The sequence below is a fragment of the Rhea americana genome, unplaced genomic scaffold (genome assembly GCF_003343005.1).
Source record: "Rhea americana isolate MKP2758 unplaced genomic scaffold, rheAme1 scaffold_7, whole genome shotgun sequence".
In the NCBI taxonomy this organism is placed as follows: Eukaryota; Metazoa; Chordata; class Aves; order Rheiformes; family Rheidae; genus Rhea; species Rhea americana.
In genome coordinates, this window is record NW_028186867.1 from 8,248,137 (window position 1) to 8,275,590 (window position 27,454).

The window sequence follows — 27,454 nt, forward strand, 5'->3', positions numbered from 1 at the left end:
TCATAAATAAAGGGAAGTTGCTCTCTGTGAGTGGCTTCAATAAATGTCAGTCAATATAGATGAATATATTCCTCTTACCTCCTGTAACAGGTCGTGAGTGGTCAGATTGGTCTAGTGAGTTGCGAATTCCAGGGGATGAATTGAAGTGGAAGTTCATCAGTGACGGCTCTGTGAATGGATGGGGATGGCGATTCACTGTTTACCCTATCATGCCGGCTGCAGGTAAGGTACCATATCTCATTTTTATGGAGGGGAGAGAGAGTAGATTTACTTCTGTTTTATGATTATATTTATTGCATGATCTAGGTTTACATGCTAAAATTTCACATTCTTAAATAGAAACATTTTCATTCACACTTAGTAAGCATTTTCAAGAAAGTCCTGAAAGGTGCACTTGTACATAGGGAGGAAATAAAAATGTTTTGTTGTATTTAGTAATTTAGAGCAATTAGAATTTAAGAATTTAGAGCAATTCTTCATTAATTTAAGAATTTAGAGCAATTCTTCATTAAAAGTACTAGTTTTGTGGGGACTGTGCGAGATTTGTTTGGTTTAATTTCATGCGGTTTGTCCAACCTAGTCACTCCAGTCTGCTTCTCCATCAAAGAAACCTCTGAGGTACAATTCATGAAGCTCTGTGTGTGTGTGTGTGTGTGTGTGTGTGTGTGTGTGTGTGTGTGTTTGTTTTTTTAATGTTTTTACTTAGGCACCCATTTTGGAATATGTTAAATGGTGTTACGAAAGTGTGTTATGAAAGTGCCTCTTCCTCTCAAAAGGAGCTGGTATGGACTTACACAGATATAGGCTGGCATTCTAAATTGTTGTACTTGCTCAGATAAGTCCTGCCCTTATTAGATTCTTATTTCAGTCCAGGGACAAATCTTCCCAAMCTTTCTCTCTTTCTCTTTTTTTCTTGTTCTTTGTTTTTTCTTTTTGTTTCTTGCAGGCCCTAAAGACCTTCTCTCAGATCGTTGCATTCTTTCATGTCCCTCAATGGATTTGGTTACGTGTTTGTTGGATTTTCGCTTAAATTTTGCTTCCAACAGGAGTATAGTTCCTCGCTTGGCAGCTTCTCTTGCAGCATGTGCTCAACTGAGTGCCTTAGGTAGGTGCAGTCTTAAAACTATCTCTGTTTATTTGAAGTTAAAATGATTGTTCAAATAGTCAAACGACTGTTTTTGTGTGCTTATGTTTCCTTAGCTGCTGGCCATAGAATGTGGGCCTTACAAAGACTACGGAAGCTGCTCACAACAGAGTTTGGCCAGTCTATTAACATCAACCGGATTCTGGGGGATAATGATGGAGAAACACGAACTTTGGTGAGAAGTGAAAGATGCTTTTTGCTAACATTTTTCACATTCAATCTTACATGAAGCATTGAAAATRCTCGCCTTGATGTACAAGGCTTTCACTGTTAACCATGAAATAGGCAATGTGCAAACGGCCAGCCTTCTTCCGTAARTCTGCCAGTCTGTAAAGGGACTTAATTTTAGAAAAAAAGCTAATTCAGATTCTGTGTCCATGCAACTGCTTGTTTCTGCAATTGTCAGAAAGCAATAGAAAAATTTGTATTAGGAACAGGTTGGAAATGATACTTTACATAAATTCCCAAACTACAGCTATTAAGGTTTCGTCACAGTCATCTAAGTAACTTTTCTTAATACGTATGTTAAGCATATTCACTAACTCTATTGTTCTGTGGTTTCTCTAAGAGTTTTACAGGCAGTGCTTTAGCTGCTTTGGTTAAAGGTCTTCCAGAAGCTTTGCAGAGACAGTTTGACTATGAAGATCCCATTGTGAGAGGTGGCAAACAATTGCTTCACAGCCCTTTCTTTAAGGTAATGGGATAAAAACAATATGTAATTCGTTAGTGTAGTTTCTCTCTCTCTCTCTCTCTCTCTCTGTCTCTCTCTTTTTTTTTTTTCACGCAAGAACTGTCATGCTTATCTAGTCCTATATCAGAAACTTCTTGTAAAGGGTGTGTTGATGGATCTTGATTTAGTGGAAGAATTGGTCTGAAATTATTAAGAGTAAATTGAATAAAGACAAAATCAGAATACAACCTTTAAAAGGAGGAGAATCAAATATACAAATACAAGAAGAGGAGTACCTAGCTAGGCAGAGGTAGATACTTCAGAAAAACATCTTGGAAGTGTAGTAATGTGTAGTTAAATGACTTTTCTTACAATTGATTTTTTGGGTGGTCCTGRTAGGAGTACTGTCTGGGTTTTTGTTTATTTAAATACTGTAAGAATTTTGTTTATCTCTAGTTGGAACAAATACGAGAATATCTCAAATGGAAGGCTGTTCAGTTTTGGAGCCTATACTTCAGCTTGTTTATAAATTTTTTTTGAGGAAGTCTAGAGAAGAGCAACAAGAGTAAAAGTCTAAAAAAGCCTACTCTGTAGTAAAAAGTTAAAGAAATTGGGTTTATCTAACTTAAGGAAAATAAAATATGTAAAAGGTCTTACAGGGAAGAAGGGATCCATTGTTCACCATGTTCACTAGTAAGACAATAAATGATTTAATTGGAGGAAAGAAATAGGGTAAAATGTTTGGCATATGATATCTGATATAGAAAAGCTAATTTAAAARGATAATTATTCCTAGGAGTGTTTTTCACAGAGGGTTTGTGAAAATTGCTGAATTGGAAGTGATTAGATACATGAAGATTTTCTGAGTACACTTGATGCTGCCTCAGTAGTGAGGGTAAATGAAGATGRCTCTGAATGTCCCTTACACTATATGTTTCTTTGAAACTGTGTTCACTGAAAATTCTTTTGTTTGTAGGTACTTGTGGCTCTTGCTTGTGATCTAGAATTGGACACCCTCCCTTGCTGTGCAGAGACACACAAATGGGCCTGGTTCAGAAGATACTGCATGGCATCCAGGGTTGCCGTGGCTCTTGATAAAAGGACACCATTACCTCGCCTTTTCCTTGATGAGGTATTGCAGAAATGTTAAATGTTTAAATGTTGCTGAGTTTTAAACCATTTTATGCCAACTATCGTGGAAGTAAATGTTGTTTAATCCAAAATATTTTGCAGGTAGCAAAGAAAATCCGAGAATTAATGGCAGATAATGAAAATATGGATGTTCTTCATGAGAGCCATGATGTCTTTAAGAGAGAACAGGACGAACAGCTTGTCCAGTGGATGAATAGGTTATTTCTTTCAGCTGTCACTGTTTGGTTAACTTTCAACTGTTTGGTCTTTCGACACATCGTTGTTGTACAATGATAAACTGATATTTTTTGCAGTTTTTTGTTTCTAAGAGGTCTCATCATTTTTGTTTTCCTATTTTGAATTTTCTACAGGCGACCAGATGATTGGACACTTTCAGCTGGAGGCAGTGGAACTATTTATGGTTGGGGTCATAATCACAGAGGACAGCTTGGAGGAATCGAAGGGGCAAAAGTCAAAGTTCCAACTCCATGTGAAGCTCTTGCTACCCTTAGACCAGTGCAGTTAATTGGTGGTGAACAGACTCTGTTTGCAGTGACTGCTGATGGAAAAGTAAGGATACAATAAATAATTGTTAGACTGCCCTGGCAGATTTCATTCTCTCAGGCAGAATGGATTTGGCTGAATCAAAAGTAATGTGCATAACATGTACAACCAAACAAAAAGGATACCAACTCTGCCAGGGCAACCTAGGAATCTGATGTATTAAAGCATGAATAAGTGCATGAAACAAGGCATGCATAGTTTAGCTCTCAATCCAAAACTGTGATCAAATTTTCAAATAGAGCAGAATACAAGTAATAAATAATTGCAGTATCTCATAAAACAGGAGAGGGAGTAAAAGGTGAAGATGATTGTGTTACCTTCAGAAGAGGGAGCTGTAATTGGAGTCTAAGATTGTCCTAGGTTGGCTAAAAACCTGTATGCTGCAGGATCTAATTCATAGACGCTTAAATAAACTTTCAGTGACATGGAGCACCGTGAGGTGCTCTTCATAGCATGAAGAATGGAAAGGGAAAATACAAATTTCACAAAGTCTTTTTTTTGATGTGGATCACAGCTTGTGTTAAGAATGTGATCAAGAATTTAAGCTAGAGCTTRTTGAAACAGACATATTCATTTAGTGAGATACTATAATGATTGTGTCCTCAGCAGTCAGTATCATCCTTGTTAATGTTTCAGAAAAGGATAAGAAAAAGTTTAATGGCATTGCTCAACTGTGTTGAGAGAGATTACGTTAGGATAGACAAAAAAGGGGGTGAAAAGCAGAATTTAACTRTATTTATGGAATGGAAGGGGAAGAAGCAACTGTGCTACAAGTGTATTCCACAGAAAAGTCTAGAATAATAATGTGTGAAGGAGACCTACAGGTGATAGATGATTTTATAAATTCATCACACAAAGTTATGGCATCTTTATACTTTTACATAACTAGTCCTAATTTTTAAAACAAAATCCATTAAGTCAGAAATAGCTCATAATGGCTTGAATGTAGCCTTATTTTCACTCCTGCCATATGAGATACTAGAATTTGTGTGTTCTGCTTTCAAATATAGGTAATGTTCTATTTTTAAGGAAAATACATGTGAATAATCTATCTTTAAAATGAAAGCTATATTTTTGGTAAAGTTTAAAAACCTAGAATTTTTTTCTATGATTATAGAATTATATTTCATGTAAGAGTAATCAGATTTTGACAGGATTGCCACATTGAAATTTGGTTACAAGAAATGTCTCCTTTAATTTTTTAAATTAAGGTAAGATTGTGGTGATCTAAAGATAGTATGAAAAATTGTTTTCCAGAATGTGTATACATGTGCCTGAAATAGTATGTTTGAGTATGCCAKAATAAAGCTGCCTTGTGAAACTCAATGGTGTTATGCTACAGCTGCTGAATTTTCCCTGTCTGGGCTTGAAAGATCATCTAAATTGCCATGGGAAGCARCTCCTGTGGATGTAGAACAGCTGTTGAGCAAAATGAAGTCACAGTTGCATTTGTTGGTAGAACTGTTCTTTTTCTAGATCARCTTCTAGAGTTGGAAAAGTAGACAGTTTGTAGAGACACTAGACCTTCTTCAGGCCTTCTTCAAGCAGCAGACTTTAAAGCTAAATACTAAATTGAGAGTAGTTGTATAGACTTTAATTAGATATATATCAGATTATCCTTGGAAGAAAAATAAGTTAGTGCCTATGCAGTAAAGAGCATGTGAGTAAGGAAGGGASCTTGGATAATAATGTGGTCATCCCTAAGGGGGAAAGAGCATACTTGAGCAGTTTCGCTCAGTGTGTACTTAAGTTTACAGTCTACCTCTTTTGTTCCAGAGTTGAAGAATTTAAGTTATCCAAAGCCTGTCTACTTTTTCCATCCATGTTAGTTGATCTAGTAAGAAAAAGTATTACCACTGATTAAACTTGTTCTGCCTTTGTCCGTAGACTGTCATGTCTTCTAGGGCACTATGAACACCAAAATGAGAATGCAGCTCCCTCCTCTCTTTTTCATATGCTCAAGAACCCTCTGTGTAGAATATACAGTGATATTGGTAGCTTATATTCAGTCCTAAAACAAAACTAATTTTAATTTGAAATCAAAACTCTTGCTGTTAGTACACTGATTCCTGAATTCTCAAGAAATATAGGGGCATGTAAGAAACTTTTGAGACTTTCCTTTAGTTTTATTCTAGTATACATTTAAGAATTCCTCTGTACAGATATGATGAATGTACTTATTCAAGAGGCAAGCAACATTAAATTTAATTCTTTGTTTTAAAGCTGTATGCCACTGGATATGGAGCAGGTGGTAGGCTTGGAATTGGAGGAACAGAGTCGGTTTCTACTCCAACTTTACTGGAATCCATTCAACATGTGTTTATAAAGAAAGTTGCAGTGAACTCGGGAGGAAAACACTGTTTGGCATTGTCTTCTGAGGGAGAGGTTTATTCTTGGGGTGAGGCAGAAGATGGTAAACTTGGTCATGGAAACAGAAGGTAACATTTTAAAATGTTCTTTTAAAAAATGTAGTAGGCATTTATTATATTTGCTACATTTTTGAAGCCTCATATAAGTACTGCCTGTGCATTCAAGCCAATATTACTTAGTCACGTGGAGATGTAAGTTTTTAAAGTAGAGAAACACAAAATATTTTTCAGATTAACGGTCACTCTGGTTTCTGTAATTGTTTTCTAACACATCTGTACATGCTGAGGTTCAGCGAATTTCATTTGAGATCCATCTTGTAGGTATTCAGCACTTAAAAGCACTTCAGGGAGCAAAACTGCCATTCTGTTCCTGATCCAATCCACTGTTGCCTAGATAAAAGAGCAGTTCTGTTTGTTAGCAGCAACAACATTCTGATGCAAAAGGAGAGACGTTGGAGTTTATAGGGGATAACAGTACTTTTTATACTAGAAATTTCAATAAAATGTATTAAATGAGACTGATAGATTCAAGGATAAATGTTTAGGTCTGGCTTAATCTCAAGGGAAATCAATTTACCTGAAAGGCTGAATTGTAATGTATGGTAAATACTTGTAGGTTTTGTAGACCTATAAAAATACTTCTGAATGACTATTTAAACCTAAAGATCTTAAACTAGAGCAAAAATAAGTACTTGGTTATTTTAGGTGTCCTTATGTTCATTCTAAAATGCTATCTCCATACCTTGCTGAAAATGAATATTCTAAAATTTCTGATTAAACAAATATTTGTATTTCAGCCCTTGTGATCGTCCTCGTGTAATTGAATCTCTGAGAGGTATAGAAGTGGTTGATATTGCTGCTGGGGGAGCACACAGTGCATGTATTACTGCTGCAGGAGACCTTTATACATGGGGAAAGGGAAGATACGGACGTCTTGGGCATGGAGATAGTGAGGACCAGCTAAAACCTAAACTGGTAAGAAATCTTTTTTGGCATTCCATACAATCTTGGTGCCAGTTAGCTTCTGATTAGTAGYTGCTTGCAGAAGAAATGATGTTATGTATATGTATGTAGGAAATCAACAGTAATTGGTTGTTTTAGAAAACAGGAATGGGATAAAAGAACGAAGTGAAAATACAGCTGCAAAACTTTGCTAGTGATCCTTAAACAGCTTATAAGGAATTTGTATTGTGGAAGAAGGACTTTTAAAAAAAAACAAAACACTGAAAGCAACAAACAAACCATTAAGTGGCACCTGGATCTGGTAATAAGGATATGATGTGACAATTGTAAATCAGTTCTGTGTCATTGTAACCCCTGGTTCCCTTCTGTGGTGGTGGTATTTCAGATGCACCCTGACCACCTATTTCTGATTCTCCGAAGTGAATTAACCCTTTCCTCAGTAAGTAATTCCACCCCTTCCAGGAACATTTTCCATTGACAGTAGACAGTGAGCTCCTTGTCTGCTAGCTCCCCTCTTTGTTTACTTTTGGAAAAGCATTTACCAGTGATTACAGTGATAGGTAATTAAAGTCACTTGCAAACTACTTCTTTCCTGATATAGTAATTATACTCTTAATTCTCATGATTAATAAAAAGCATTATCCTAATACTAAGTATTTAATTTTATTTGCTAAACAAATTTGAGTTAAGCAATTGCAGATGATGAATACAGCTGTTTCCATTTGATTCTTCCTAAGTGGTAAATTTGAAAATTTGTGAAGTGCAGTACTGAATGTAGAAATAGCGGATTATACTGATTTAGCTGGTGAGTTGTTATAATTCCAACTCTGTAATAATCCTGCTGAGTAGGCTATGATAGTTTTAAATTAAAATAGTATTATTAAACTGTCCTACCTTTGAACTGACAGTTCATTTTATTCCCTCTCCTTCTATTGTTGGAAATACAGCAAAAAGATAATATTGCATTAGTTGAACTGAATTGAATGTTAATGTATAGCTTTTATTCATAGCTGTATGTATGTGTTTGTATACAGTCATGCAAGTATTAACTTTTTTCAGTGCTTGATTTTGTGGGATGAAGTATTACAGATTCTCAGTCCACTTTGAGACCTTATCATTTGTATCCAGATGCTCTCATTCCTTTTCCCCAAAAGCCCAAAATCTACCAGCCTGTCCTACTCTTCATTTTTTTTTTCCATTTCATGCACTTGGTTTTGTATAAAAATAACTAAGCTCTAGATGAGTTGAAGTATATGAAGTTCCATGCAGATCTTGATGAATTGGACTCCCTCAATCCTTTATTTCAAATAGGGATGATTATGAGGAGGATATAGTTTATGTGGGTCAACACTCTTTCATGTTGTGAATACAAATTCCATATCTCATCACTAGATGGCAACATTTCAAAAGTTAAACTATTGATTAAATTCAGATTCTGATGTAAGTGATAGAAAATTGTACTAAAAGGCTATTTGAAAATAAGCATTCTTATTTAGTATATATCATACTTAACAAAAGAGCCTGGATTTATGTAAATAGAATATAGCCTTTGATAACCCATGTTTTGCAGGAGGTTTTTCTCTGATTTTTTTTTTTTTTTTTAGGACAAATTTTAAGTAGTTCACCAATTAAAGAATAATCTATCTTAAAATATATAGCGAATTCTCATTTAGTTAGTTTGAGAAGTACAAGGCCCTTTGACTTACATTTATTTCGTTGATTCTGAGGTGTGAGAGACTTGTACTTTTTATGAAGAATCTCTCCAAGCTGGGTTGTCTTTTTTTTGTGGAACTAAATGACCTAGTCTTGTACTGTGGATAAAAAATGGTGATTGCCTTTCAGGTGGAAGCTCTCCAGGGCTATCGTGTGATTGATATAGCCTGTGGCAGTGGAGATGCGCAGACGTTGTGCCTGACTGATGATGATACCGTGTGGTCCTGGGGTGATGGAGATTATGGAAAACTTGGAAGAGGAGGCAGTGATGGTTGTAAAGTACCAATGAAGGTATTTTTTTTTTCTCCATTCTTTTAGATTCTGTGGGGGTTAATGGAGAACACTGAAGAGTGATTTGTCATTACGTGCAAACTTTGACCCATCTTGGGATATCTGGATTCTCCTGATTGTTGTTAATTCAAGACTGGTCTTGAATTTCTGTGCTGACTGTTGAAGTTATGCCTGCAGGTTTTCTCTTTGTATAATATAGCTGGTTCCAGGAATATTTATTTTGATGACTCTCAAAACAGTATGTTTCTCTGAGCAACTCCTCATATTTCTTTGTGTTAATAACTTTTCAGACTGCTGAAATCATAGCTTCATTCCAGAAGGGGTCATCAATATTGCTTTATACTAAACTTTTTCATATGAATGCTTGGTTTACTTACAGTTTCTCTGTGTATGAACAATGAAATCCATGCAGGCATCTGATATTAATAACAACACTTGTTAACAATGATTAATGCTGGTGGGTTGAAAAACATTTAGGGGTCTCACTGTGTATACTTGTGATTAGTGGAGTTCAGATTCTTAGTCCAGAATGAGATGTTATTACTTGGACGCAGGTGTCCCCACTCTAATCTTTCTTAAAGGTTAAAGTCCACCAGCCTATCCCAAATAGTATTTTGTTTTTTATTGCATGATAAGACTTAATGTGAGAATAGCTGATTTATGTTTTAAACCTCATTAATCTCGTATAGGATAAGGAAAGAAGGAGCAATTATTGAGTGACTAAAAGAGAAAAYATACTAGAGATCATCAACAGTTTTCTGAATATGAGCTTCTTTTTAATGTTTAGTAAGTAAATGGTAGAAAGATGAGTGGAGTGGAATTCCACTATATGATCTACAGATGCACTTTTATTAATAAATATACATAGTCACTCTCACATTTGCATATTATATGTTTTCCTAAAGTCATACCAAAGACAATGCAGTCTATGAACCTTGAGACAGCTTAACTTTGATTTCATTTGATATTATTTTCCTAGATTGATTCTCTCACAGGCCTTGGAGTGGTTAAAGTAGAATGTGGATCACAATTTTCTGTATCTCTTACCAAATCTGGAGCGGTATATACCTGGTAAGCATTAGTCATATTTACAATATTAGATGTAATTTGGTCTATGGCAGATACTAATGTTGTTTTGTCTTCACTGTTTCAATCCTCGCCTCCCCATGTCAAAAATGTTTTAGGAGTTTTTTAGGAGCTTCTCTGTCTTGATTAATAATAAAATATACTGTTTTGTGGAGTTTTTTATATCGCCATTTGAATGGAAAAAGAAAAAAGTATTTTGTCTTGGAAAACTGAGCCCAGAGTTGTTCTAGGCACTGACTACTGCAAGATGCAGAAGTTCTCGGTAGGTTAGTAGAAGTGTAAGCCTGAGGTGTCATGTGTGGGAAAAAAAACAGCATAAATAACATTCTCATATGTTATAAACATTCTATCTATATTGTGATGACAGTAGTTCTAGGATGTTGATTCAGTTCATTGAYTGAATCTTTCTATACAGTTCTAATTTTTGTAGTTTAAACTATCACACTTGAAAGTTTAAAACACAAAAGAAAACAAAAAACCTCCCCCACATTCCCCTCCACCTTGTTGCCTGTAGCATTAGAGATGTTTTTAAGCTGTATATGGTTTAAGTTTCAGTTTCTGAGGCCAGTAAACTTGCTCTTTTTGCAGTTGAATGCCTCTAATCCTTGATCCTTTTAAGAGGAACAAAATAAAGCTTGCCAAGGTGATTAAAAAGACCTGCACTGAATAAGTGTGAACAATGTACTAGAGTCAGAGTTACATGATTGTGTTACCTGGCTTTGTGTGTTACATAAATTTCACATCAACAACTTGGAAGTATTTTTACAGTGTTAGTAGAATCACATCATGTCATATAAGCTAGGAATGATTAATGTTGGGTATGTGGGAGGCAGAACCTTACTGTTTCTACTAAATACCAAAAATTTTTTGTTACTGGACTGTTTGTTACTACACCTACAGGCAAAATATCATACACTCCATGTCCTCTTGCTCTTCCAAGAGTAAGAACAGTTTTGTAATGTTGTATGTTCTCTGTGTAGGGGCAAAGGAGATTATCATCGATTAGGTCACGGATCTGATGACCATGTGAGAAGACCACGACAAGTGCAGGGACTGCAAGGAAAGAAAGTCATTGCGATTGCTACTGGGTCTTTGCACTGTGTTTGCTGCACTGAAGATGGTATAAAGAACAAATAAATTACTTAGTTCTCAATACTGAATTTGAGGAAAAAAATATTTTTTACCTCTTGGTTAGATGTACTTGCTAGAAATGCTAGTCCTGTGTGTGTGTGTGGACATACTTTGTGTTTGCAGTTGTTGCATATTTCTTTAGTAGCAAGTATATAATTGATTTAAAATGAGCACATAAACCTAGCTGAAGATTTTTAGTTACTTAACTAAAAAATAAATAATTAAATTTTGTAAATGCTAATGATCAAAAGAAAATACAGAGCTCTAAAAGCAGTTACAGATCGATCAAGCACTTGAATGAATGCACTCTGCTGCTTTTTTTTTCTTAAGAGGATCTTCTGAACCTGCTCAGGTGTTTAATCTGGTAAATGAAGTGTGAGGCAAACTACTGCTTCTTAGGGAGTGGCTTGAGATATTGAATATTCTTTGTAGGAAACTCATTTTCCCCATTTAATTAATCAGTCTGCACAATGATTGAGTGTTTTATAGATGCTAGTGAAATAGGATATAGKTGCACAAAATGAATGCTTAGAAACAAGGTTGCTATCTTAAAAAGTATTTTCCAATTGCTTTGCAACAGTAAACACACATTTTAGTGTCCTGTATAGCAATACAATCTGTTATAGGATCTTTCCTTACACATTAAATCATTCCTTTCCCCCTTCCTCCCCCCCCCCTTTTTTTTAACAACAGCTTTTTGGCTATAGAACTGTAAAATACAGACTCTTTCTGGTGTATCTGTCATTGTTGTTATTCTCCTACCCCATCATTTTCTCCTGTTCTTGTACAGAACGTTAAATGACCTACACACTACRAGGAAATAATATGTGCTGTACAGACATTCAGAATGTGATCTTAACCCTGACAGTCAAGTTTTACTAGATAATGGATTTCAGAGTTACAGGCAGACCTARAAATCTTGGTTATAGACCAAGAGCTCATTGGGTTAAATGATTTATAAATGCTAATAAAAAGAAAATACAACTCTCAGCTTAGCTTCAGAAGGAGTAAAAAAATTTTTTTGTTTGCTTGTTTGTTTTTGTTTTAGGGGAAGTGTATACRTGGGGAGATAATGACGAAGGACAGCTTGGAGATGGAACAACTAATGCTATCCAGAGACCACGCTTAGTTGCAGCACTTCAGGGTAAAAAGATCAACAGAGTAGCCTGTGGCTCTGCACATACTTTAGCTTGGTCAACCAGCAAACCTGCYAATGCTGGCAAGCTCCCTACACAGGTAATATTTTGACTTATTACGCTCAGACTTTAAACCTGTTTCGTATRCTTCTTGTTGCTCTTTCAGAGATTCTAAATCTCTGAATAAGTTTAACATGCTTTTGTTTCACCTCATGCTTGAACCACTTACTTTTTTTTAGTTCTATATTTCCAAAGAAAGATTCCAATTTTCTGAGGTGAGAAAGCTTCTTCATTCATTACCAATCCAATTCTAAACAATAACTTAGTTTGCAGATCGAAAGGAATATGAGTGCCATCTTGCAGCTATGAAAGTCTCAGCCTTCCAAGTGAATTCTTTACTGCTTGCTTTTGTTTAAGGAGATTGATTTCTGAATATTCGATTTCTCCCTCATTGAATCTTTTAGCTGCAGTATTGGGGCATAATGCTTGGGTATAGTGATGGCAGGATGTAAAATGTGTCTATTTATGGATAATGAAATTTGTAAGGTTTGGAATAACAAGAAAAATCTAGCTGTTATGTTTTTAATACTTTCAGAAACTTTCTGTTTAGAGGGATACTGTTAATGTTTTATACAAAACTGAACTTAGTATTTATTTTTTGACAGCATGAATAAGCAAATACCTGAATGTCTAAGAATACAAATTTGCCTACAAATCTTAYAAATTGTTGTTCTGTTTGTTTAATAAAATCCAGTGTATAATAATTCCAAATTTATATTCAGATATGATTGCTTTACCATAGGTTCCTATGGAGTACAATCATCTACAGGAAATACCTATCATTTCATTGAGAAACAGACTTCTGCTGTTGCATCACATTTCTGAACTCTTCTGTCCTTGTATTCCAATGTTTGATCTTGAAGGACGGCTTGATGAAACTGGCCAAGGACCCTCAGTTGGATTTGATACATTACGGGGAATACTGATATCGCAGGGAAAGGTATTTTCCAAAATATACTTTCAAAGAAACACAAGATAGGTGTCATTATGGTGTTGGTCTGCTTTTTGTATTTYGGGTGTAATAGCCAGGTGGTATAGTAGTTGAGGCAATAACTATATGCAGGAACAAACATATTTCAGATGGGGATTAAAGTTTCAGWCTCCAGTGGTAAAGAAACATAGAATTTCATAGTCATAAGGAAAGTCAGTCATGAGGAAATCCATTTAATTGCAAGTCCTGAAGGTTGCAGCAGTAATTTAAAACTTCAGAGACAGAAAACCTTTAAAAAGATAACTGACTTTCAGTGTGATCATCAGTTTTGAGTCTGAATTTTCTCAGTGTCATAGTAATATGTTTAACAAAGAATGATAACCTTGTATTAACAACCAAATTCTACTATGAAATGTATTTTAAAATAGAAGCAGTTAATGTTTTGCTTGCTCTCTGCAGAGCTGTTCTGTGTCTGTAACAAAGACATATGGCTTATAACCAGACTCCTTAACATGTGTTGTCTACAAGTATCTGTCTTTAGACAACAAAAGAATTGGGTAGTGGAGAAATTCAGCAGAACAACACATGCTTAACAGACCAAGAAAAGACCACTCATTTTTCATCAAAATCTGTGAAAAACCAAAGGGAAATCCTAGATACAATCTTCACAACACTTGTAAATCTTAATGTAAATTATGTTAGGTATAGAAATAGATGTGTAGGAGGCACATTCAACATTGTTTAGTTTTGAGTCTGCACAACAGTTGTAGAAAAGCTTCAGATACATGATAAATGTGATATTAGACACATTTAATGTTAAAATTATTCAACAGGGACACCAAAGTTGTGATGCTGTATTCATATCTAAGAATTCCAAGTCAGATAATAGAGATTTGAAAGACTTAAATTCTGATAAAGCTTACTTGAAACTGACAGTGTAAAAATTGAGACAAATCTTTAGTTAGTGAAATTCAGGTGTTTAAATGTGCATGAAAAGTTTGTTTTTGATTTTGTAGTTTATTGCCTTCCTTAAGCATTATGGTCTGTTCTTTAGCTTTTTTGGTTGTTTTTTTTTTCCTGATGTACTTCTCCATATACATTTATTAGTTTGGTATAAACTACCATATATTTGAAATCATTGACATTTTGGATGTCTAGTAATAACTGAAGCCAGTGAGATTAAAATCTTACCAACCATAGTTAGGAGTGGTACAGGAGAGACTTTTTTATTTTGATTATCCTAAATATTTCAGACTTGAATTTTATTAGCACAAATAACATGTTCCTTAAATGACATCTCACAGCTTTATCTTCTGTTGCTCTTGCCTGCTTGTTTATTTTTTGAGTATTTCAGAAATATTTGATGTTTATTTCCATTTCTTCTAAAGAGAGACTTGGAGAATTTGAGCCTTTACTCAAAGTTTGAGTGATATAGTCAGAAGGAAGTTGCTGAAGGAATAGTATTGCAAGATGCATTTCTCTGTTCTGTTGTAGAATCTTGATCTTCTTGAGTTGAACTAAGTACATTTTTGTTTGAAATATGTGCATCTTTATTTGATTGCCGCTGTTCTAATTTTTTGTATTTTCTTTTTTCAGGAGGCAGCTTTCAGAAAAGTTGTGCAAGCAACTATGGTGAGAGATCGTCAGCATGGGCCTGTTGTAGAGCTCAACAGAATACAGGTAACTTAGGCTAAAGTTTTGAGTCTAGTGTGTATGTTTAGCCCCCACTGCTGTACACTTGTAAAGTCTCTTCATGTTTCTGGATTTATATCRGAGAACCAGAAAGCATAACACAGCAAGGGCTGTTTGTTTTCTTTTCAGTACATTTTTGTCTACAATTTTTTGAGGGGGAAGGGGCACTTCTTGACTTGAAATGTTAAATATGTTATTTGGACTATGATAGGCAAAATGTGTCCTGCTTGACAAAGGACTGCTTTTTCAAGATATACTGGATTGTATTATTTGAGGGAGTGGTGGTTCTGATGTCTGTCTTACCTTCCCAAAGGATCATATGAATTATTCAGCTGTTGCTTTCGTAACAGAGAACATGAAAAAAATGCCCTTGAAGGTAATTAGAAGATGATAAACTCTTGTCGTTTGCTGGTCATTACATGTAGTCATATGGATTGTGGAATTGTTTTTATATAAAAGGGCTTTTTTTTTCCCCCTTATCATTGACGTTAGAAAATGTAATGTCATGCCTTAGGCCAGATACATCTTTTTCCATAAGTATTTCAGTAACATAGAATAGTAAAACATTGTTTTCATTTAAACAGACTGAAGCTTGGGCTTCCTCATGCATTTCTTTCCTTTAATGTTTTATTTATTTAATTAATTATTTATTATTTTACTATATTATAAAAAGTAAGAAAACCTATTCTGTAAGTTTAGAATAGAGAAACTGAAAATTTTGTCTAAGTAGTTAAAATGAACTTAATGAACTAGAGTTTGTTTTGTTGAACTGTAGGCTGTATTATATTCCTTTGCCTTTTCCTGTGGGTACTTAAAAATTCTCCTGATAACATTATATGATTGAAATGAGTTGTTTTAGTTTATTACTTAGGAAATGGAAACTGAAGAAAGTACCAGATACTTTACTTTTTCCATTTTTCTTGTGAATTCAGAAGGTGCAATAAACAGTGCAAATACTTAACTTTGAGTAGGAAACAAGTGAATAAGTTGTACTTATTTCCTAATATCTTGTTTCCACTTTAGTTAGTAAAGGTAGGCTTTTGTGTTACAGTTCATTACTTTATTCTCTTTAAATCCAGAAAAGGACTGGTAAGTGCAGGGCTTTCCTTTATCATAGCTTCTGTGGAAATGAAATACCGTTATAATACGAGTGTGTCCTGGGTTTATTCTGGTGAAAGCTAAAAGAGACTGTTTTCGTCATCTAACTTGAACACGCAGCGCCAAATATGGGTCACAATTTCTTAATTGTTCTCGAGGTTAAGAACGTGCATCTTRTTTGTAGCCTGAGTTTGTTTAACTTCAGGCAGACTTAAGATTTCTTTGCTTTCGGAAAATTCTTCTCCTTATGGATTAATGTATTATATTCTGCAGTCAATTCACTTCTTTATCTTCCATAGTATAAAATGAATAGATGAATTTTTAATTTAAAGTTATTTTGCAGATATAGACTTGTTTTTGAAAATAATTCCTAAACTTACTTTGTCATTCAGTGGTCTTTTTGAAGAACAGAATTGGACCAAACAGCTGTCTAACTAGCTGTGTAAAAGCAAGCTAGACACTACTTACGTGTACTGAGGTCAAGTTTTATATGTATTAGGTCACTTTTTAGAAAGTCTCATCCACATTGCAGACTACTTAGCCCTGGCTCTTTTCTAGGCCCCAGTTATTTTGTGCGTGTATTTTTCATGTTCAAAGTGTCTGAAATATAATGTGAGGATTACACTGCACCTGAGTGCCAGTTTGGTGTTTTCATATCATGAAATTGAGGGTATGTTTTATACTTTTGAGGTATAGCACAAGGGCAAGCTTGAATGCAGAGAGGCTGTTTAGGACTATTGGAAGATAATGTAGTGTAGAAGAAACCAAACTTCATGGAGTTTGCATTACCTCTTGGGAATGGTCCTTGAAGTGAACTGTCCCAGAACAGCATCTCTGATCATACCAGTCCAGGCTTAGTTCAAGATTTTATTTTATTGTGTAGATCTTGGAGTTTGCACTGTTCGTAAATGATGATGATCTTAGTAATCACCGATAGTTGACTAAACAGCTGGGTCACAGTGGTAGTAACAATTGCAGAAATTGGAGAGTAGCTCTCCTGCAACTAATACCTTTTTCTCTTTAATGTGTAGGTGTATCTTGCTTTCAGGTCAGAAGCAATCTTCCTGAGCTCATAATAACCTGAGATTGTAATTGCTTTCATCCTCCTGAACATGGTCAGGATACATAGTAGGATTCTGTGATATCTGTATCCAGGGATGAATATTAGATATTAGGTGGTAGTGAAAAATACTTCAGTGCTATAATTTAAAATTCTTCCTCTGTGTGTATTACATATATACAAGATCAAGTGTGTCTCTCTGGAAGTATTTCATTAACTGCACTAACATTTTATAAACGTAATCTTATGGTCTGATCTGCATATTGATGCCAGGTGAAATATGTCTTTATCATGACTTGTATGATGTGCTTATTTGATAGGTAAAACGTTCTAGGAGTAAGGGAGGACTGGCTGGACCTGATGGTACAAAGTCAGTTTTTGGGCAGATGTGTGCGAAAATGAGTTCTTTCAGCCCGGATAGCCTTCTGCTACCTCATCGTGTTTGGAAAGTCAAGTTTGTTGGTACGAACCTTACTTCCCACCTACTTTGCATTTAACTTTATTGTTTCCTCTTTTTTCCCCTTTTTCTTTTTTCTTTTTTTTTTTTTTTTTTTTTTTTTTTCCTTTTTTTTTGGAGGCCATGAAAAAAGGAAGAGATAGGATAGGAAGACAATGTAGATGTATAGGCAGAGGAAGATGCTCAAAATGTCAAAATGTTAGGTAGCAAAAAGACCTTTTTAAAATGATCTTTTTCTTAAAGAAAACAAACTCAACATTAGTTTAAATGTGTCTACAACTGTCCTTAAATTAAAAAGGCACCAATTTTGCTTAGTGAACATTCTCCAGAACCTAAACCTGCTATTTGAGGTGTCAGATTTAGTAGATAATCCTGGCTAACTGGTTTTATTTGAGTTATTTTTATAATGTATGTGTCACTTTGAGCTTTTTGATGAAAAATAGTATAGATTGAAGAACCATTTTATCTACTGTGTGTGTGTGAGTGTGTATGTATATGTAGAACTATATCTAAATCAAAGTTTATCAGTTTAAAATGTCACTTAAGAATTATGTATTGCATGGGCTCTCTTTTCCTACTTCTCTTCTGCTTTAATTACTGTATTATACAAAAATATTATTTATACTCTAGCAAAAAATTATTTATATCGTCTAGATAATGATTTTCTTCTTCTAGATATGAGTTTTACAGGGAGCTGGAAATCTCCCAAACCCAAAGGAAAACATGAAAGTGTTTTCATATGAAAGCTTCTAGCATAGTTCTATTTAACCACTTATCCCTATGGAATGAAATGCAGTTTATTTCAAGACTTAATTTAAAACATGTTTTTGAACCAATATGTAATTTTAAGCTCTTTTTTTTTTTCCCAAGGTGAATCTGTGGACGATTGTGGTGGAGGTTATAGTGAATCAATTGCAGAAATGTGTGAGGAGCTTCAGAATGGACTGACCCCTCTTCTAATTGTGACTCCAAATGGAAGAGATGAATCTGGAGCTAACAGAGACTGTTTCCTGTTAAATCCTGCTGCCAAGTCTCTCTTACATATGAACATGTTTCGTTTTCTGGGTAACTTCTTAGCAGCATTGTGACTTTCTACTTGAGTTACGTGATCAGAATATTGTGAATCTTTAAACATACATATATATATATGTTTAAACTTGCAGGGGTACTACTGGGCATTGCTATCCGTACTGGGAGCCCTCTGAGTCTCAACCTGGCTGAACCAGTGTGGAAACAGCTTGCGGGAATGAACCTAACAATTGCTGATCTCAGTGAAGTAAGTATGACATTTCTGTGTAGGGATATAACTTACAGAAGACAGACACTAGCATGAATTCTTGTCTGGTGATTGGCTTCCCTGCTGTCTGCATAGTTACGGTATTTTGACTGGCAGCATAAAAAGATTACTTGTACTTACGATTAAATTTAAAGTCTTTTAAAAGTAGTTAAATAACCCGTTTGAATTCTAGAGCGTACAGATCTTGGATTTGACTAGATAAATACTTGTGGCTGAACTGCTTGCCAGTAAACCTTTCCATAGCTGTTCCTGTTTTTTGCTGAGATGCAGTAACTGATTGGATACACAACCTACACTGTTTTAAAGTGAAGGAAAATGAGTTAAATCCAGACTACTACTGAAAATAACCTATGCCCACATAAGAAACATCACAAACTTTCAGTTTCTGTTTATTGAACTTGGGTGATTTAGAGTAACAGGTCTTTTGTTTGAAGAAAAGCTGCTTTTTAACTACTGTCATCTGGAAATGTACTTACTGTAACAGCACTGAGTCATTTACTTGTCAAGATGATTCCTTTTGTACCAAAACCAGCTTTGGAATACATAGGGGTTATTATGTCTTTAAGCTTTAAATCCATTTTCTTACATAATAGAGTTTCTTGGCAAATGTTACCCAAAAGGATTGAAAACGAGAACATGTCCCTTACAGCCCCCAGCATAATGTGATTTTGTGTAAAATACTGAACTATTTTCTTGCTTTGAAATCCAGTTAGCTGGGTTGTGATCAGACATTTAACACAATGCTTTTGGTATAAAAGACATACTGTGGTATAAAGCTAATAAACTGATTTTAACTCAGAGTTGGATTTTTTTTTTCAAAAGGTTGATAAAGATTTTATTCCTGGGCTTATGTACATTCGAGACAAYGAGGCTACTTCAGAAGAGTTTGAAGCTATGAGCCTGCCATTTACTGTGCCTAATGCAAGTGGTCAAGACATTCAATTGAGCTCCAAGTACACCCATATTACACTGGATAATAGAGCTGAATATGTGAGGCTGGCAATAAACTACAGGTTTGTTGAATAAGTCAGTCAAATTATTCAAATGAGTAATAATGACTTTTTCTATATTTTTAAAGAAAATGGTAGGTGTAACCTTTTAAACAATATGCTGCTTCAACCTCTTATATACATGCATTTTAATATTTTGATGTGATTATAGTGTTGATTTTCTGATCTCTTTTAATCTCCCAAAGGAGAAAAGATTAAACTTAATTTTTAGGAAAGAGTTTTTAAAAATTGGGAAATAAATTAATAGGCTAGATTTTAATAGCTGCTCTCATAGGGCAGTTCTGACAATTTTACAGGAGAAGAAATGCCCTTCTTTCTATATGATGAAGTAGTACACTTGAGGTCTCATCTTGTATATATTCTCTCATCCATTTAGATCATTAAGCTGTTTGTGACGTGAACTTAGATTTAATGCTACTACTCCTACAGTTTTATATATTATCAGTTGAAGTCAAGAGCAGTCCCAGTTTAATTCTTACTCCTTTCCCATCTAACTCTAAAAGCCTGATACCAAATGTTCGTACCCTGAATACCATAAAATAAGTTTCTCTCATCCATATGTAGACCATTTCATCCACAGCTGCCAAGCAGCTGAACATTGCACTGAAGCCAGTGGGAATTCATTTTTTTGGCATTTGTGAAAACAGGCCTTTGGTTACTTAGATACCTAGATAACTAACCTAATCTGGACAAGAACGTTTAAGATGTAAATAGGCATCTCTATGTGAAACTGTGGCCATAGCCTATATATAACTGTGGAAAATAGATAATTTTGGGGAGAGACTGACTTACAGTTGCTTTATTCTCTGCACTACAGTTAACTATTTTAGTGAACACTTGAACTAGACTGCATTATCATTTCATACATGGTTATTAGTTGCAGCAACTATTTAAATTACACTCTTTGTTTCTCTATAAAAGTTTTCTACTATAAATAGTTGTGAGCCAACACTTGCATCTCTTTTTGACAGTAGAGAGRAATTCCATTTGCCATGGATAAACAGTATGTTTATATAAAATACAAAATGATTACTGAAGCATTTAATTCCTGTGAGGAAATGATTTCATTTTCTTGCTGTTATATGCTATTCTCAAAGGATACCAGCTATTCCAAAGCATTTTACAGTTAAAACTCCTTTGGTAGACACATTAAAAAACTTGATACCAATCTAAATATTTAAATTACATGAAGCCCTTGAGAGGAAGACTTGCATCTGAATAGAATCCATGTGAAAAAGTATATGTATAAAACAAAGTTTCTCCTGAGATATCTCTGTTTATTTTGGTGATGAAAAGTCTGAGGATGGAGCTTGTGAATCTCAGGTTTGGGGAGCTCGGAAATTAGTCCGACAGGAAGGAGGTGGGGGGAGGGAAGCAAAAATCATAGGYAGCAGCAGAAATGTTAGGATTATCTGTGATCGTCTTACAGTACAGTAATTCCTTTCCTCAGGCCTCATGTTTTMGTTCAGACTTGTGTCTCTTAACACTGGACAGACATTATGTTAGAAATTTTGAGGGCAGAATATTAAAACACAGACATTCTTTTCCCAAGGAAATGGTGCTTCCAAATGTGATAGTGATCCATTCTTGCTAGGCACAGCTCCCCACTAATACTGGAATTAAAATATCCAAAATACTGGTAGGCACTTCGTACTGAGCTTGCTATACGTGAGTTGGTGTAGGAAGTGGTGTATGGGAAATCTCTTGTGCGACAAGTGTCTGTTGATGTTCTCTGGCACATAGCTGGGGACATGTGCAGAATGCATTGATACAGTAATAAGTATTAGGTTAAATAATTGTTAGAAATGGTGTTCATGGAAATTTGAATGTTTTGCAGACTTCATGAATTTGACGAACAAGTTGCAGCAGTTCGTGAGGGGATGGCCCGTGTTGTTCCCGTTCCTCTACTTTCACTCTTTACAGGATATGAACTAGAAACTATGGTACTGATTTCTACTTTGCTACCTCTCTCAGACTGAGTGAGATGCTTCACATATTCCGCACTAATCTGAAGCCCACATAYTAGTATTATTTACAGTATTTATTCTGTGATTGCAAATGTTTTGTCAAAGCAAAGACTAGAAAGTGTTTTTAAAAAATTACATTGATATAGTTGAGCAGGGAGGTAATGAATTATTTTGGGGAGTAAAAAGTAGGACCTACTGAATTCTAACAGCAGTTTGGTGGAAGGTCATGAGCAGTACTCGTAGCTTTGCATTGTTAAAGGTAAATTGGACATACTCTTCCCAAGTAAAAAAATTTGTGTGTGTGTGTGCACTTTAGGAATATGTAGGAAGGTTAGTTTATGCCCCATGATGGAAAGATGTGTGTGTATTATCATTTGAATAGAAGAATGTGYGCAATATTTGAAATATTTAAATATTCATTTTGTCAATGTAAAAGCAGATTAAAACTTTTGAGAGAATGGAGGGAAGAAATAATCTGTAATTGATTTGATCAGCCTTTTTATCCTACCATCATGTTTTATTTTGCAGGTATGTGGAAGCCCGGATATTCCACTTCACCTTCTGAAATCTGTAGCAACGTATAAAGGCATAGAACCAACTGCTTCCTTGATACAGTGGTTCTGGGAAGTGATGGAATCCTTCTCCAACACAGAACGGTCTCTCTTCTTGCGTTTTGTTTGGGGCAGAACAAGATTGCCCAGGACTATCGCAGACTTTAGAGGGAGAGACTTTGTTATTCAGGTAAGGGGTGAGGGCATGGGAGTTTTATTTTAAATAGCTAGTGGAGGTATAATAGTATGTCATATAAAAGAACAGGCTGATTTTACTGAACCTTCAATATCAAACTTCAGTGTAGATTTGATAGTGCAACAGAGATCAATAACGTGCATGAATATTTTTCTTTTGATTCTGTGTATTCGTTCGTGTTTGGCAAGTAGATATTCCTCTTAAGTTTCCCAGCTKTTTACTTTTATAGCTGTTGATAGTGTCAGTAGTAAATTGTTTTGGCTGGCATTTATATAGCATTTTATTTAGTTCCATAATCATTTCAGCTAAATTCATAAACACAATTTTAACTGAAATCATGCTTTRGTATTTGCTGATGTTTTACAATTTTTTTTTTAAGATTGTTCCTAACCATATATTTATTTATAATCAAGTAAAATTATAATTKGTTTGTTTGTTTTATATAGTGTAGGTAAAATTGATTTTTTTTTTTGTTGTTCTTTTAAGAAAGTGTAGCATCAGAATCACAAATCTAACATCCTATTTAAAAAATTCTAAAGTATCTCAGTATTTATTTGCGCTTTGGACAGTGGATCAGACATTGTTCTTTCTGTTTTTGGCAGGTATTGGATAAATACAATCCTCCAGACCACTTCCTTCCTGAGTCATATACTTGCTTCTTTCTGCTAAAGTTGCCCAGGTATTCCTGTAAGCAGGTACTAGAGGAAAAACTGAAGTATGCCATTCATTTCTGCAAGTCCATAGACACTGATGATTATGCCCGGATAGCACTGACAGGAGAACCAGCTGCAGATGACAGTAGTGATGATTCTGATAATGAAGATGCAGATTCTTTTGCTTCAGATTCTACACAGGACTATTTAACAGGGCATTAAGAAAATAATGTAAGAAATAGTTGTCACAAGCACTGAGGCAAAATGCCAAAATGATAATGAAGCCAAGGACAGTTTAGAGTTCAGAACATAGAGTATGTATAGCCAGAGTTATGATAATCTTCTGAACATGGGGAGAGTGTGTTTGCTACTCACAGTAGGAATTAAAGGTTACAGCTTAAATCATCAGCTTAGAATAAATGGCACAGTATATGGGCATTTAACATTTATTTTAAGAGCTGAAAGTGACCCCCCATAATGCTGCACTATATTTAGAACCTTTGTGTTTACTGAAGTGTTGTAAATGTTTATATAAATATGGTAGTGCAGCATCCAAAAGGCAGTGAAACCTTTAAATTGTGGGTGCAATAGGTTTTTTTAATTTTTTTTCGTATTAAGTGTTGTGTTCTGTGCATCTTCTTGATTGTATATTGGAAATACTGTGCAACAACTAAATAGTATTATAAATATTTCAATTAACTTTACTAGAAGTTTGTTAAAGATTTTTGAACATTGAATTAACATTATTCCCTGAAATACTTCTATAGATAAAAAAGATGGCCGTTAGGTTCACTTCCACCCCTGATTTGTATATTTTAGCTTATGCATTATGTATCTCAAATTTGATACCTTTCTGCAAACAGCATCGTAATTCTTATCATGGAAAGTGTACTGTATATAATTTGTGCCATGTAAATGCAAAAGTTATAATTTCCCTCCAAATAAAAGTTCTGCCACAGAAAATCTTGCCATGTTTTTTATGGTCATACAGCTGTTGCATGGAATGAATATTGCTAGAGGTATACTAAGAAATTTTTTGAGGTTTACAGTTGTTGATAAACATTGCTACTGCTCCACCAGTATGTAACCATGATAGGTGCATTATCAAAGACAGAGCAAGTGCTGTAGGAAACTCAAAGCAAGTCTGCACAACCAGGTAATAGTAGGGATCATATGTATTTTCTTTGCAATTGTTCCCAACATTACTTTCATCAATAACAGTGAATTTGTTCTTGTAGACCTGTGAAAATACTTTTGAGGAGGTGTAAGGGACAGATGTCTTCAAGTAGCTGAAAATGGGGACAGAAGTGCATATGAAGCTACTATATATCATATTGTCTCTGATGATAAATTCAGAGTATTTTACAAAACTTGATTGTGAAATCTGTGTCTAAAGCAGCATCTTTGAGTAACTCATTGAGGTCAAGTGGCCTTCAGGCAGATACTGTGTTCTGTGAGGTAAATAGTCTCTTCAGAGTAGGAAGATAGAATGTAGTTGTGGCAAAGCACAGTAGAAGATAATGTCTTACCAGTTTGTAAGTAATTATTAAGAGAGTTATATGTGAATATTTAACTTACTAGAATTCAGAGGTGGTTATATTTGATTTCTATTTCATCTTCCGTATGTTTAAATAATTGTGGTCATCAAATCACTTTTCTTGAAACGTGATAGTTTCATTGCTATTTTGGAATGTCTGTTCTTTGTCAAAATGTCATAGTTCTGAAATTCCTTGAGCTTTAGAGACCTCTATGTAGTGCTGAAGATCTCTTGCAGTGAATGCCTTTGTACTGATACTCTGTCTTCTTGCTGGAGATTCTAGAATTCAGGCTTGTGCTATCAACTCCAGATTTTCTGTATCTAGTGATGGAAAAAGTTGAGCCTTTTTTGCATCTTAAAGATGCAAACCCCTCAAACTTAAGTAATCTCTTTCATCTTTGCTGTTGAATTGAATTTCTCCTGAGGTATAGAACAGTGGAGAATCTAGTACAGAAGTGCTCATGTGGTCATCTACTGTCATTTAGCATAGTAACACAGAAGCTCTTCAGGCGTTAAGCTTGATCAAAGAGCTTGTGTGTTCAGATTTTCAGAAGATACGATGGATAAGTCATGCCTAAATGCCACAAGCCTGAGGACTGAGATTTTGAGTTTTTTTGCCATTCTTGAATTTCAAACCCCACTGCAGGAGCGTATGAACTACTCTAAAACAGAAAAGTTTTGTAATTTGTTCAGAAAAAAACTATCAAAGTGTTTTTCTTCTAAAGAAGGCAAAAATATTTTTGGCAAGGCAGTGATTTACGTCATTAATGAGTTAATGGAGTAAAGGAAGGTTTTAAATCTTTTTTCTTTGCTTTTCCATCCGAACTGGAGTGTCTCAAATGCTCTTTTAACAATGTGAAGGTCTGTCACCTGTGCCCTGACCTGCAGTATTTTTGGCAGATTGTCACTCTTGAAAAACCATTGTTTCAAGCAGTCGAAAAATGAGAATGGCTCTTATTTGGCTTTTAGATGCAAATCCTTACTCTGACAGGGAAAATAACCTTTCAGATAGGTAAGGAATTGCTGTCCTTTCCCTTCTTCATATGTCATTCCCCTTTAAAACCAAAGGAAGAAATGATGGGCTTTTTACTAGAAAGCTTTGCCATAATGAGATTACAGAAGACTAAGAGCAAATTTCCTTCCAGTGTTCTAAATTGTTCCTTATTGTCTGAATAAACTCTGAGTAATGATTTCTCCAAAATTATTTGATGGCTTGCAATTAGCCTCTGCATAAGGAGAGGAAGTCATCCAGTTCCATCAGGGACTTTAGGAGACACATACCTTATTACTTCTGCAATCGTGGTACTTGTTCCTAAGTATCATGTTAGTCAAAGAAGTCTCTAGGCCAGGGTAAATAAGGACCTGCCTCCCTGAAAGCATCTTTCTGAGCAGGCTATAGGCAAAACTCAACCATACAGCACTCCTTCTAGGAAAAAAGGAAGCAGTGGCTTTCAAAGATCTTATTGGCAAAATATCTTCACTTGCAAATACGTAGGTTTAAGGAAAATGTGCAGATGCATAGCTTCCTATAGATGTAACCTTTTGAGGTTAATCCTCAGATCAGTCTTACAAGTAAAAAGCAAGGTTTTAATTAAAACATTCCAACATTGTTCTTTTACACTCTTGAACCCCAGGTAAGTAAGAGTAGTGGGAAAGTTATTCTGTAACTGAAAGGCATGTCCTTACCTTAACAAGTGAAAACTCTGCAGGAAAGCAAAAAACTGAATGTAATACAAACTCCTTGTGAGTTGATGTTCTGGATACTTGTAAAAGATCCTGCTGATTTACCCATTTGTCTTAAATGTGAATATTAGTGGAATCTCTACAATGCACAGTTCATCAGTTTTGCATTTAATAATAATCTGATGGCCAGAGAGTAAGATCATGCAGAAATTTCACAGAAACTCAGAATATAATTACTTCAGTTGTTTCTAGGTAGTGATAATCCATGATCAGCTCTCTCCAAAGAGTGTTGATGCTGTGCACTGACATGATCTGAAAAAGATTGCAGCAGAAGCATTTTTGGAAGTTTCTGCTGAGGATGTGGAGCCACACTGAGGATACCGTACAAAATTGGTATCCTCAACAGAGATCTAAGGATCTACTTTGTAAACGGATCAGTGTTACTGGAAAGAAATTCAATTTTAATTGGGCTTTTGCTCAGTACTGATGATAAGCCTTGCAGGATTGAGGTGCAGCACTTTTCTAAAATAAATGTCCGAGAAAGAACTGTAGCTCCTTAGTTCACTATGGCAGCTTCAGCAGCATGTGTTGGGGGGGGGGAGGAGGAGGGCGGAAGTGCCTGTGTGGATCAGTCCCTGTGGCTGTTCGAGTACGATGTCCTGCTTAGCAGTAACTAATATCAAAAGAAGATGCATGAAAGTGTAGAATCAAAAAGTGAGAAGTTACAGTGCTTTCAGCCCCTTAGGAGGATAGTCCTTCTTCTAGCCTTTTATGCGAAGTTTGTGGTGAAGACATGACATTTTATATTTTTTTCTGAAACTAGGATGCCGCTTGAAAGGTCTTGAGAGGGAGAAAAGAATGACCAAGTAGACAAGGCTATGTTTTGTTTTCTTAGCGGGCAGGCTTTTGAATTAATTCCTTTGTGTAAAGTATTTCACTGCTATCTTGGAGAAAAGATGCTCTGTAGCTTTAGAAACCAGTCTGTTTTGAGTGCTATTCATAATTCCAAAGTGATGATTTTCCTAACATTTATTCTGATATGTTTGACATTTGTGGCATGAACA

General features: G+C 35.3%; 1 protein-coding gene across 2 annotated transcripts in view; it reads left to right on the forward strand.

The window, feature by feature from the left end:
* HERC2 (HECT and RLD domain containing E3 ubiquitin protein ligase 2) overlaps window positions 1-24,133 on the forward strand; it is a 113,421-nt gene extending 89,288 nt beyond the window's left edge. For both annotated transcript variants that reach the window (XM_085321494.1, XM_085321495.1), the window contains exons 71-92: window positions 91-222; window positions 947-1,105; window positions 1,201-1,319; window positions 1,713-1,838; window positions 2,791-2,946; window positions 3,048-3,163; window positions 3,317-3,515; window positions 5,733-5,947; window positions 6,676-6,853; window positions 8,684-8,845; window positions 9,825-9,916; window positions 10,912-11,051; window positions 12,111-12,298; window positions 13,001-13,198; window positions 14,786-14,869; window positions 17,360-17,501; window positions 18,367-18,561; window positions 18,660-18,772; window positions 19,616-19,806; window positions 21,641-21,746; window positions 22,299-22,511; window positions 23,120-24,133. In XM_085321494.1, the coding sequence (XP_085177620.1) occupies window positions 91-222; window positions 947-1,105; window positions 1,201-1,319; window positions 1,713-1,838; window positions 2,791-2,946; window positions 3,048-3,163; window positions 3,317-3,515; window positions 5,733-5,947; window positions 6,676-6,853; window positions 8,684-8,845; window positions 9,825-9,916; window positions 10,912-11,051; window positions 12,111-12,298; window positions 13,001-13,198; window positions 14,786-14,869; window positions 17,360-17,501; window positions 18,367-18,561; window positions 18,660-18,772; window positions 19,616-19,806; window positions 21,641-21,746; window positions 22,299-22,511; window positions 23,120-23,392 (3,497 nt within the window). In that variant the 3' untranslated portion in view covers window positions 23,393-24,133. The remainder of the gene's footprint in view (window positions 1-90; window positions 223-946; window positions 1,106-1,200; window positions 1,320-1,712; window positions 1,839-2,790; window positions 2,947-3,047; window positions 3,164-3,316; window positions 3,516-5,732; window positions 5,948-6,675; window positions 6,854-8,683; window positions 8,846-9,824; window positions 9,917-10,911; window positions 11,052-12,110; window positions 12,299-13,000; window positions 13,199-14,785; window positions 14,870-17,359; window positions 17,502-18,366; window positions 18,562-18,659; window positions 18,773-19,615; window positions 19,807-21,640; window positions 21,747-22,298; window positions 22,512-23,119) is intronic.
* The last annotated feature ends 3,321 nt before the right edge of the window (window positions 24,134-27,454 follow it).